This window comes from Lepus europaeus, chromosome 8 (genome assembly GCF_033115175.1).
Source record: "Lepus europaeus isolate LE1 chromosome 8, mLepTim1.pri, whole genome shotgun sequence".
NCBI classification, from domain to species: Eukaryota; Metazoa; Chordata; class Mammalia; order Lagomorpha; family Leporidae; genus Lepus; species Lepus europaeus.
In genome coordinates, this window is record NC_084834.1 from 37,297,659 (window position 1) to 37,310,987 (window position 13,329).

The following is a 13,329-nucleotide window of genomic DNA, read 5'->3' on the forward strand; positions in this document are numbered from 1 at the left end:
TGCTCTCTGCGTGGATGACTGAGCCCGTATTTCCACACCCATGGGTGGGATTGACGTAGAAGCCAACTGACCTGTGATGGACATCTAGCTCTTGGTAGGGACACCCGGCTTGGGTCCCATTTGTCTCTCATGACCCATGATAGCCACTGTGCCAGGACCTGGATTCATTGTGCCCGCCGAAGTAAAGTGCAGGTCAGCTGGCAGGAAATCCCAGGATACTTCCCAGGAGAACAGAACAAAAGCCAGTGTTCTGTTGCTGTCGACCAGGCTGCCTCTTCCAGGGCAGGTGTGGGTGCTAAGGCTGGCTTTCTCTGGGACCATGGAGACTGGGCCAGCTGAGTGATCATGGGGTCCCTAATTTAAACTGAAATACAAGTTTTGCCCAATGCATACATAGTTTGTGCTTATTTTTTATAAAAGCGTTATTGAGGTATAATTCATAATTCACCAGTTAAGATCTATAGTTCTGTTTTTTCCCCACGTATTCATAGTACTGTGCAGCACTCACTGTAGTTGATTTTGGAATGTTGACATCCATTACCTCCTCCCCCCAAAATACCCTGCACCCTTTATCAGTCATTCTCTCTTTCTCCTCAGGCCCCCTTTTAGCTTTACGCAGCCACTAATCTATGTTCTATGCCTGTAGTTTTGTGTACTCTGGTATTTCATATAAACACAATCATAGAATATATAGTTTTTTGTAACTGGCTTCTTTTGCTTTGAATAGTGTTTTCAAGGTCCAGCCGTGTTGTAGGGTATATGAGCATTTTATTCCTTTTAATGACCAAATACACCATTGTATGTATATGCTACCTATTTTTTATCCATCAGTTGATGAACATTTAATTTGTTTACAGTTTTTGGCTGTCATTTATAATGGTGCTGTAAATATTCATATACAAATTTTTGGACATATATTTTCATTTCTCTTGAGTATGTATATACCGTGGAGTGAAAATTCTGGCACATGATAACTCTATATTTAACTTTTTTAAAAAAAAATTTTTTTAGAAGCTTTATTTGAGATGCAGAAACATAGAGACAGACAGACAGACTTCCTATATGCTGGTTTACTCCTCAAATGCTCACAACAACAGGAGCTGGCCCATGCTAACTCTAGGGGCTTGAACTTAATCCAGGTCCCCCACATGGGTGTCAGGGACCCAACCAGTTGAGTCATCATCACCTGCTGCCTTCCAGGATATGCATTAGCCGGAGCTGGAATTGGGAGCAGGAGCCAGATACTGATGGGCATCTCACCTGCTGCTAGGCTGAATGCTGGCCCCCACGTTTAACCTTTTATGGAAGTGCAGCTGCACTGTTTCACATTTCCAGCAGCAATGTGTGGGCAGTTCAGTTTCTACACATCTTCATCAGCACTTAATGTCTTTTTATCATAGTCATCCTAGCAGATGTTATGTGATAGCTCATTCTGATTTTGATTTGCATTTCTCTGGTGGCTAATGATGTTGAGCATTTTTTAAAATGTGTTTATTGGCCATTTGTTTATCTTCTTTGTAGAAATGTCTCTTTAGATCCTTTGATATTTTTAATTGGGTTATTGGTCCTAATTATTGAGTTGTAAGTTTTTAAACATGTTTTTAGATCCAAGTTCATATTTTTAAAATCCTCTTTTTTTTTGTGGGCTGCCTTTTCACTGTCTTAATATTGTTTGAAGAAGAAAAAGATTTTGAATTTACAATTTATCTCTTTTGGGGGGATGGGAGGGTCACCGTGCTCTCATGGCAAGAAAAGTTATACTTTCTTCTCATAGTTTTAGCTTGTATATTTAGGTCATTGATGCATTTTGTTATTTTATTTTAAAGATTTATTTGTTTGAAAGGCAGTGACAGAGAGAGGCAGAGACAGAGAAAGAGATCTTCCATCCATTGATTCACTCCCCATGTGGCTGTGATGATTAAGGCTAAGCCAGGCCAAAGGCAGGAGCCAAAAACTGCATCCTGGTCTCCCAGGTGGCAGCAATGGTCCAAAGACTTGGACCACCTACTGCTGCTTTTCCAGGAACATTAGCAGGGAGCTGGATTGAAAGTGGAGCAGCCAGGACTAGAACCAGTGCTCCTATGGGATACTGGCATTGCAGGTGGTTACTTTAACCCTCTATGTGACAACACCAGCCCCAGTGAATTAATCTTGTTATGTAGTGTGAAGTAATGGTCTGGATTCATTCTTTTCCATGTACATGTTCAGTTTTCTCAGCATTGTCTGTTGATAGGAATGTTCTTTCCCTGTTGAGTTGTCTTAACACTCTTGTCAAAATGGAACAAAAATGTAAAGGCTTATTTCTGGATTCTCAATTATTGTATAGCTTATTGATTTATGTGTCTGTCGTTACGTTGGTACTACCGTGTCTTGATCGCTATAGTAAATTTTAGAATTGAGAAGTGTGGCCCTCTGACTTTGTGCTTTTCCGAGATTGTTTTTGCTGTTTTGGGTCCTCTACATTTTCCTATGAGTTGTAGGATCAGCTAGTCAATTTTTGCAAAAAGAACAACTGGGATCTTAGTTGGTTTAGTGTTGGATCTGTAGCTCAATCTGAAGATTTCATATCATAACATTAAGCTCTCATCTCATGGACACGGTGTCTTTCCATATATTTAGGTCTTTGCTAATTTCTTTCAGCAATGTTTTGTAGCTTGTAGTGTTCAAGATTTAACAGTTATTTCATTTCTTTCTTTCTCCACATTCCTATATATTTTATTTTTTGATGCTATTGTAAATGGAATTGTTTTTCTCCTTTCACTTTCAGTTGTTCATTGCCAGCATAGATAGATATACACCATATTTTTGTATATTGATCTCGTATCCTGCAGCCTTAATGAACTCATTTGTATTTTTCCTGCTGTGGTGTTGATCTATCTCCCTGATGAGTAGTGATAATCATTTTGTTGTTGTTGTATGAATTCTTATATATTTTGGATATTAACACCTTATCAGATATACAATTTTATCTCCCATTCTGTAGGTTGGTTTTTCATTCTGTTGACTGTTGTCTGTGCAGAAAGTTTGTCATCGCCTGTAATCCTACTTTGTTCTATTTTCTGCTGATCTTGGTGTCTGGTGGGAGATAAGGACCCAGTTTCATTATTCTGCATGTGAATATTCGGTATTCCCTACAACAGTATAATTTTATTTATATTTATACTTCAGTATTTGCACAGGTTTTTTCCTCTCTTCAGGAATGTTAAAATGCAAATATCTGAAACCAGTGATTCTCAGCCCAACTCCCCAGGTCCCTCCCCACCACCTAGCCGTTCCCATCAATCCCTGCAGCTCACCTTCACTGGGGATACCCTCACAGCTGCCTGCGTTTGAAGAAATCTGTCCCAGTATTCTGCAGCCTCCTCCTACTCTTCCATATGGCTATGTAAATCCTTCACAGCCAACATTTAGCACAGTTTTCAAACTTATTTTGAGAAGCAACCTCCTGTTTCCGGTTAAATCTTAGGGAGAAAAGCAACGCGGCTGTGCTGGAGAGACGTGATGAGATGGGGAGGGCTCAGCCTGGCTTCCTGCGTCACCCCCCCTCCTCTGCTCCAGAGCAGCTCCCCAGGACTCTCGGGAATCCCTTGGGAGACAGTTTTACACCTTGGAAACCTTTAGGAGGTTTTAAGAATGTTTATTATTATTATTTATTTGAGCGGCAGAGAAGGAGATAAAGATAGAGTTGGAGAGATCTGCTATCTGCTGGTTCACTCCCCAAATGCCCACAATTGCCTGATCAGGGCCAGACGGAAGCTAGGTGCTAGGAACTTAATCCAGGTTCTTCCAAGTTGGCAAGGACCCAACCGCTCGAGCCATCTCCGTGGTCTCCCAGGGTCTGCATTAGCAGGAAGCTGGAGCTGGGAGTGGAATCAGGTCTTGGACCAGTACATTCTGATATGAGAGACGTGGGCATCTCCAGCAGAGGCTTAGCTGCTGCCCAAAATGCCCATCCCTGAGGAGATGTCTAAGTAGCCAGCTCACCATGGAGCTTAAATAGGAAAGGAGGCCACAAGCAAATGTACCAGCTTAGTATTAAAGGAAGCAGCACATTTGCGTGATTCTATATTCTCAGATTTCTTTAGATGAGCAGGAAGGGGAGGAGGTTCAGTGGGCAGTTTGTGGTTTTGCAGGCCTGAGGACGGGGCTTCTACTTCTCTTACACTGTATCTGTCGGATGTTTCCCAGGTGCCATCAATGAGAAGGCCACCCATCCCGGCTACTATGAAGACCTGGTGGAGAAGTCCATGGGGAAGTATAATCTCGCCACAGAGGAGATTGAGAGGGATCTACACCGCTCCCTCCCAGAGCACCCAGCATTCCAGAATGAAATGGGCATTGCTGCTCTGAGGAGGGTCTTAACAGCTTATGCCTTCCGGAATCCCAACATAGGATACTGCCAGGTGAACGTCGTACATACTTTATGCTTCAGAAAACACAATCGCATTGCTTCATTAGCCAGTCAGTAATGTGAAGGCAAGCTTTATGGTCATTGGAACTCTCCCCACACCAGGGTGTCTCAAGGGCTGTGGACCTGTGGACCAGATGATTCTTTGTCATGGAGCTGTCCTGTGCTTTGTGGCATCTTTAGTAACATTTCTGGCCCCCACCCACCAGATGCCAGTAGAGCTTCCCAGTGGTGACAATCCAAAGTGTCTCCAGACATTGCTAAAATCCTCTAGGAGCAAAACCAGCTTGGGTTGAGAAGCACTGCACTGAGCAAGGAGCCAGGAGACACGAACACCCTTCCTGGGTCTGCCACTGCCTCGCTGGGTGACCTGTGAGTGATCCATCTGGTCACTCTGATTCACCCCTCACCCCCACCCCCGGCACCTGGCCTTTCTTGGTAGATGCTGCAATGCACCTCTTTTGCATCCTTTTAAGCAACAGCATCCTCAGGAATACAGCTTTATGTTTGTATGCTGCTTGTGATCATTTCTAGAGATTTACTTATTTATTTGAAAGAGAGCAGGAGATTTTCCAATCGCTGGTTTACTCCCCGAGTGGCTGCAACAGCCAGGCCTGGGCCAGACTGAAGCCAAGAGCCAGGACCTCTATCCAGGTCTCTCATATGGGTAGCAGGGGCCCCAGAACTTGAGCAGTCACCTGCTACTTCCCAGGCACATTAGCAGGGGGCTGTACTGAAGCAGACTAGCTGGGACTCAAACTGGCACACTCCAGTATGGGATGCAGATGACCCAAGAAGCTGCTTAACCCACCTGTGCCATCGTGCCTGGCCCTGTAGGGTCATATTTTAATACACTTAAAAGAAATGCTTAACTTGCTAAAAAAAAATGTTGCCCACAAGGCAACTAAAATCATTGCTTCTACTGATACATATTGCCATAATTTGGGATACTTAACAATAATTTGACCTTAAATTCAGTCCTCATCTTCAGAGAGGCCTTCCCTGACCATCCAACTAAAAGAAGTTTAACTCCTACTCCTAAACACATACACACACATACATGCACACACAGGCACATACACTTACAGCCAAACACCTGACTACCTCCTATGGAAACACACACCCACCTCCCTGTGAAATTGGACATGACCCCCTAAATTTACACACAGATGTGGCCCCTTAAATTTCCGGTAAGTGCTATCTGGAGTGCCACATGTGCTATCAGAATTTGGGGTGCCATACGATTTCACCACGAGCTTATTGATAAATCCCTGATATTAATAAGCCCAAGAGGGTTCTTGCCTAATATTTAGAGAAGAATTCTAAATACCAGCACATATAAACGAGGTAGCATGGTACGTTTTAGGCTTTTATTTAGTGAGAAAGATGCATGGAAGTGTGAGAGCATTATTTAAGAGAGAGAGGTGAATAGGGGTTCATACCAAGCACCAGGAGCCAGCCACGTGGTGGAACATCTAGGCCACACGCCCTGGAGGTGTGAGGATACAGCCAGTCCCCTCTTGGCAAGAGTCCAGAGAAGAAGAGAGGCCTAGACACACCGTGTCCCAGGCTTTTAACCTACTTCCAAAGGGGAGTGGTTAATTAACCTGTTTGGCTGGTTGGCACCCAGGTCTGGCCAGGTAGGGGCATGAGGTCACACGGACATGGCGAAGGCGTGGTCTTCCAGCTCACAAATCTAATCAATTTTAGCCTGTATGCCTGCCTATTTCACCTGTACCACATTATTTATTTATATTTTTGATAGTGCTGAATCTAAATATACCCCCTGAATTGATGAATTAACCTTTATGTCTTTGGGTTTTTTTCTGTCTGACACCAACATTTCAGCTCTGCAAAGACCTGTCACCTTTGTGTCTCCCCATCCCCACCCCTGCCCCTAATGACCTAGTCCAGAGCCTGTGGCAGAGTGGACCCTCCCCAGATCATATCTTCTGTGGTCATGGACTGGAAGCAGCGGGTTAATTCTCAAGTGGAAATTTAATAATAATTTCACTCGGGAAAATATTAAGCCCTACAGCAAAGAGCCTATTAGAGACTAAAATACCCTTTTTGAAATTTATATTGTACAAGCCTGATGAGCAGTTTCTGCTTTCTGGAAGATCAAAAGAACTACAAGAGTTAGTTGGCTTCTAATATGATAGGGTGCATATTTATCTTTTGATCTTCTGTTTTTAATTAAAAGGGCAATTAAAGTACTTGAGCCGTTGAACGCTCACAAGCTATCTAGTAATGTCTGTTAATAAAGAAAGGCTACGTTGGAATTTAAATGACAGTTACCTATCACTGCCATCTTTATGTGAGTAGAAGTAATGGATGAGCAAAGACTCTAGCCTTGAAAGGCTTTCTGGTTTTCTGAGGAGATCTGGAGCCCTGTGCACTTGTATTAGGGAAGATTATATTATTACTTACTGTTATTATGGAAGACTGAAAGGAAACACCTACCTGGCTGAATTACCATTAAGACTACAGAGAGATGTTAACAGGTTGAAAGCTTTGTCAAATTGCCTTTGGGTAAGGCTTTTGACCCAGAGTTTGTGCAAATAGGAGGGCTCAAGAAGACCCCAAAGGGTTACTCTCTCAGGAATGCCTGGCATTTACATTTTTAAAGACCATAAACAAAACCAAACTTGTGAGCTGCTGGGACCCAGAGAGTGGGTTTGTGGGTAGAGCCTGAAAATCCTTCCGTGGCCTTTTACAGCAGCAGTTTCCTGGCTCTTCTAAGAATAACTGTGATTTTTTTTTTAGGTTAGCAAATGGCGTGTATTTTTAAATGTGTTTGATGAGATCCTCTGTCTTTCCTTTAGGCCATGAATATCGTCACATCAGTGCTCCTTCTTTACGCCAAAGAGGAGGAAGCCTTCTGGCTGCTGGTGGCTCTGTGTGAGCGCATGCTCCCGGACTACTACAACACCAGGGTTGTCGGTACGTGGGGGTGGCTGACAGCCTAGCCTAGATCTCATCAGCTGGACACTGTTCCGGTCACCAGTCGCCAGAAGAGGTGCAGGGGACTCCAGTTTTCCAAAATGAAAAGGGGAGGGCATGAATGAGGCAGGGGCAGGACATACAGGCGCCCACGCAGCAGAGTTCCAGAGGACGCACAGGCACCACTGTCAGAGTCCTTAGGCAGCACTTGGTGTCCCTGTCACTCTGTAACCAGTGAGCGCTGCCGACCGACCGACCGGTAACGATGCTTGGCAAAAACTTTCTTTAATAAATTGACTAGCACCTGTGGAAAGCAGAGGTGTCCAAAACCAAAACAGAGCAAAACCCAGCCATCTGGAGTATTGACAATAGCATATAAAGGTTTTTCCAAATCTGAGTTTCTAATGTATTTTTTGGAATTGGTTTCATTACAAAGCTAACAATAATTTTGAACATTTGAAAAAAATGATTGCTATTACTCCTTATAATTCCTCCATTATCAGACTTTGGCAGGACAGGCTTTTCATCGCCAGCATAGTGTAATGTGTGATCCATGCTTCCCTCTGTGTTCTGTCTGCATTTCTAGACCTCCACACACTTATTTGATTGGTGGAAAATACATGCATTATCCAAAAATGGCAGAAGGTTGCTATGAATATATAAGGTTGGAATTTTTTTTAAGTTTTAAAAAAAATCACTTATTTAAAAAAAGATTCATGCGTGGTAACCATGCATCTGGAAGAACAATTTTTTTTTTATAAATTAGAATTTACCAAGGTAGCTGCTTCGATATGTATTTGGAAGTACTAAGGTAAACATGTCATGCCTTACCAAACATTACATTGCCAACAAATGACTAATTATTGGTCATGAAAACTTTGTAAACTGACTTTTTCAGCTATCCTTATAGTTGTCATATTACCTTAGGGACAAGAAAAGCCCAGAAAGCACAAATATGGTGGCTGAGCTGTGTTGACAGCTTGGTCTAGTAGCATAGGAGGAGCCAAACAGAAAGGATCAGAGTTCTGTGCCAGCCGTAACGGTGCGATGGAGTATTAGAGCTAAGCCACTGCACTGGCTCCTTGAGTGAGAAAGGATCGTTGGTCAGCCTGTGTCCCTGTGCGTTGTCACCCCTGCTGCAGGTGCGCTGGTGGACCAAGGTGTCTTTGAGGAGCTGGCGCGAGACTATGTCCCGCAGCTGTATGACTGCATGCAGGATCTGGGCGTGATCTCCACCATCTCCCTGTCCTGGTTTCTCACACTCTTCCTCAGCGTGATGCCCTTCGAGAGCGCCGTGGTGGTTGTCGACTGTTTCTTCTATGAAGGAATCAAAGTGATATTCCAGTTGGCCTTAGCTGTGCTGGACGCAAATGTGGACAAGCTGTTGAACTGCAAGGATGATGGGGAAGCCATGACCGTTTTGGGAAGGTACCGTAGTTGCCTAACTTTGAAAAACACCCTGGCTTGCTTCTGCATGCCTTCGCTCGCCCTCCTATTTTATCTTAATTGACTTAATGGCATTCGTAATGCTCACTTCTCTCCATAGCTGAGGATGTATTTTCATACGCTTTTTTTTTTTTTTAGAAGTCAAAGTAGTTTCGTTCTGCTTTTAGGGAAATTCTAATCCGTTGTTTTAAAGTGCAGGATATGGAGAAAGTGAGCAGAGAACTGTGAAGGGAGGAGTCCTGATAAGTCTCCCAGGGACTTCTGTCTCCTTTCTTCTTCCAGGTATTTAGATAGCGTGACCAATAAAGACAGCACGCTGCCTCCCATCCCTCACCTCCACTCCCTGCTCAGTGACGATGTGGAGCCCTATCCCGAGGTGGACATCTTCAGACTCATCAGAACGTCCTACGAGGTAGGTGCTGTTTCCCGGCTGGATGTTAGCCATGCTCCAATGGCTACAGGGGCTCCGCCAGGCCTGGATCCCACACTTCCGTTGACAATCTGTCTTAGCCCATTCTGTGCTGCTATGTAGTGTACTGCCGAGTGGGTAATTTATGAAGGAAGCATTTCTCACTGTGCTGGAGGCTGCAAAGTCCAGGATCGTGGTGCCGGCAGATGAAAGCCTGGGATCTCTCGAATTCCACGAAGGCAGCTTCAATGCTGTGTGCTCCAGAGGGGCAGAGCACCGACTCCTCACATACCAGAGGAGCAGCAGAGAGAGAACCTGCTCTTGCAAGCCCTTTTTAATAGAGGCATTAATGCAATTGGAAGGGCAGAGCCCTCACAATCCAAATGCTTCCTCTTAGGCCCCACCTCCCAGGCCTGCTGCCTCAGACAGGAAGTAAGCCATCGAGTTTTGGAAGGGAGAAAAATGTTCAAAACACAGCGTAACGAGTGGGTTTGCCTGCTTAGTATGAGAACTAGTGTGGGCAGCTTTGGTCTCCAGGGGTGGACACTGAATGGCCCTAGGATTTTTGCTGGTTCTAATGGCAAAGCAGCAGATGGCGTAACAAGATCTTGTGCCCTAGTTCTTTGCTGTGCCCACTCTGAAGCCAGACTAGTAGCAGTTCAGGTTCATCTCTGGGAGAGCTGAGGAGGAGCTATTGAGAGCCCTCAAGAGAGGTTGATCCTCGCAACTCATTTCCTGTTCCTATACCGGGTACCTAGGGCTTCTCTGAAGTAGGTGATCTGAAACACTTAGGATACCCCGTCCAGATATTGAGTCATCGGCAGTCCTAGAATTCCTCTAAAACTGCTTGGCCCAGCTGGGGGAGGGTGCCTTCCAGTCCATGATGACGGTGGGCTCAGCCTGATCTGCTGCCGAATCCCAGAGATAGAATGAGTGGACATCGAGGGCTAACAACCCACAGCGTCGTGTGCCTGCCTGCCCAGCCAAGGACTCAGTGCACAACCCACGTGATAGCTCTTCGTTTCTGATCCTTGGCTCTGTGAACGGTTACGTCAAGGATCTTTAGGAAAGAGGGCACATGCGTGTTCTGAGCACACCGTCTTTCCGCAGAGGTTTTGGGATTGTGTGTCTGATGGTTGTTGTATCCAGCTAGTGACAAACTGGATGTGAGAGGAACTGCAAAATGGGAGAAATCAGAAAGCCTCTCTGGGAGTCAGAAATTTAAAAGTATTGGTGTGGATCTAGAAACATTTCCAGAATGGGATGTCCTTAACTCAGGATGGGAGCGTGATTGATAATTTTCATTAAGACTCCGTATGCTTTGAAAAAAATAGTTATGTTTTAGAATAAAAAAATACAATATTATTGTAGAGAAATATGGAGGAAAAAATAAACTGTATCACAATATTCCCTTAAAGAATTTTTAAAAATATTTATTTATTTACCTGATGCCTTTTTAAGAAATCATGGCGCCAAGACTTTGGGACAATGCTGTATCAGGAATTTTAGATGATTTATTCTTTCAGAAAAAGAACCCGTTTGATTGTATGCAATAGTTATTATACTGTGGGCTGTTTTTCTAAAGGTATCCCCTGAACTTTTATTATAAAAGAATTCTAAACTAGATAAAACTTCGTATTGGAAACTCAGCTTTCTTCTCAACAGCACATTTGCCAGTATCATGCTGAGGTCAGCACTTTGCCCACATTTGCCGGGAAAGAGACGAAATGGAGACGAGACAAAGGGCCGGTTTCCACTTACATCCTGTCTGCTGGGTCCTGATGATGGCCCTGAGGCTGCCAACCGTCCAGTCCCAGGTCGTGGCAGTGGTTTCCTTACACTGCTTGGGAAGAGGCTCTGGTGCCTACGTCGCCCGGTCTCTCCGTGCACACCTGTGTTTCTGTTTCCTCTTCTCTGCTTTAGTGTCCCCGCCCTGCTCATGTTCCCGACGGCTCTCCACTGCCCTATAGAGCATCCTAAAGAGAAAACAAACTCTTGCCTTTTTTTCCTCCCTCCTAACCATTAAGTTTGTGCTTCTCAATCCTGCCCGTGCACTGAATCACTTAAATTTTTTAAAGCCAAGCTTTTAAAAATATAAACTCCTGGCTCCAATCCAGACCAATTAAATTTCTGGCCTGAGGCCCAAGAATAAGGTATTTTTTTAAAAGTTCCCAGGTGATTCCAAGTGCCTAATGAAGACCGAGATTCACTGGCCTAGGAGTGGAGGGGATGCTCATTGCTGTGGTGGATTGTAACCTCCCTGTGGCCTGACGTCCACGTGTTCTGAGCTCTGCAAAACGTTCCTTTCTATTCTACTTCAGTTATGAACATTGAAAAGCAGGAGAGAAATGTGCAAAGTACTTTGATCCTTTGAGATCTGGCCCAGGGCTCTTCAGGTTGCTGGAGTTGGCCTGGCATTGATCAGATTGAGCTTGATGGATGGAGATGATAGTTTATGAATGCCTTGTGGGGGAATCTTAGGCATTGGCGGTCTTCACAAGCCCCTGTGGAAAGGGATTATATAGGTGGCTTGAGACTCCAGTTTTCCTGTGTGTAGATCCTTGTGTGCTTTTGCCAGAGGTACATAGAAGACAAGAGGTGAGGCTTGAAGGTTCACATGGACTGAGAAGCCCCTCCTGGAAGTCCGTGGAGTCTGTTAATACAGCTGACAATAGGCACACAGCCAACAAGCGGTTCTTCATGGTCAAGATAACCCAACGAGGTTGCAAATGAATTGTGGAAGGGATGTGGCTAATAAAACAGCAGGCACAGTTTGTGTAGATGGACAGTTAGACAAGCTCAGAGGCTTGTGCCCAGCTCAGTAATGATGACTGTCACAGCTACCACTCAGGAACAGCCTGCCATGGGTGGGTCAGAGTGCTAGGTGCCAGTTCCCTGTTAACCCATTTTTAAGGTGAAGATGTAGTTGAGAGATGTTGAGCTGGTAGTTCCAAGTCAGAGAGCTAGAAAGTGACAATTCCAGGATCCAGGTAATAGCAACCCAGCATTTAAGCCAGAACAAAGAGGGGTTGGTGTGGATCAGGTGGAGATGGAATTGTCCATAGATGTAGGGTCTTGAGGTTAATTGGCCCAATGGAGGCTGGTTAGCAGGTGCACCTCACCTAACAGCCACTAGAGAGTAAAGAGGGTTTTTCTTTAAGTACATTGTTTCTGCTCACTTGCAGCAGATTGGAGAGGATGAGAGCTGAAGGATTAGACAAGCAAAGAAAATACTGCAGTTTTGTTGGGGGAAGACCCAAGAGATGCAAGAGATAGCATTTGTCTGTTCATTAATTCAAAAATCTTCAAGAGTTCATAAACCCCTCTTCTGCCTGGGATTAGGCTCAGCCCTGGGCATTCGTTATCAATACATAGTGAGAATTTGTAAGATCCTTTCTTTTTAACAAACTGATTATCAGTATTTTCTTGATCTTTGTATCATAGTAATTCTTACTTTTTCTTGTAATGATTTTTTTTTTTTTTTTTGGACAGGCAGAATTAGACAGAGAGAGAGAGACAGAGAGAAAGGTCTTCCTTCCATTGGTTCACTCCCCAAAATGGCCACTATGGCCAGCACACTGTGCTGATCCGAAACCAGGGGCCAGGTGCTTCCTCCTGGTCTCCCATGCGGGTGCAGGGCCCAAGCACTTGGGCCATCCTCCACTGCCTTCCCAGGCCACAGCAGAGAGCTGGACTGGAAGAGGGGCAACTGGGATTAGAACTGGAGTACCGGCGCTGCAGGCAGAGAATTAGCCTAGTGAGCCGCGGCACCGGCCTCTTGTAATGATTTTTTTAAAAGATTTATATATTTATTTATTTGAAAGACAGAGCAACATGAGGTGGGGAGGAGACACACACACCAGAAGAGAGAGAAAGATATTGCACAAACTTCCATCCTTCCATCCTCTGGTTTACTTCCCAAATGTCTACAACAGCTGGGATTAGGCCAGGCCAAAGTCAGGAGCCAGAATTTCTATTGGGATCTCTCGTGTGGATGGCAGGGACCCACGCACTTGGGGCCATCATCTACTGCTTCCACAGAGGCACTAACAGGAGCCTGGGAGGGTAGCAGAGTAACCAGCACTCAAACTGACACTCCTATATGAGATGTGAGTGGTCCCAA

The 13,329-nt window shown here is 44.6% G+C and overlaps 1 protein-coding gene across 1 annotated transcript in view; it reads left to right on the forward strand.

Annotated features, from left to right (window-relative positions):
• Positions 1-13,329, forward strand: part of TBC1D9 (TBC1 domain family member 9) — a 124,494-nt gene that overhangs the window by 86,040 nt on the left and 25,125 nt on the right. The window contains exons 10-13 of the mRNA XM_062199577.1: positions 4,189-4,403; positions 7,234-7,351; positions 8,494-8,779; positions 9,080-9,209. Of these exons, the coding sequence (XP_062055561.1) occupies positions 4,189-4,403; positions 7,234-7,351; positions 8,494-8,779; positions 9,080-9,209 (749 nt within the window). The remainder of the gene's footprint in view (positions 1-4,188; positions 4,404-7,233; positions 7,352-8,493; positions 8,780-9,079; positions 9,210-13,329) is intronic.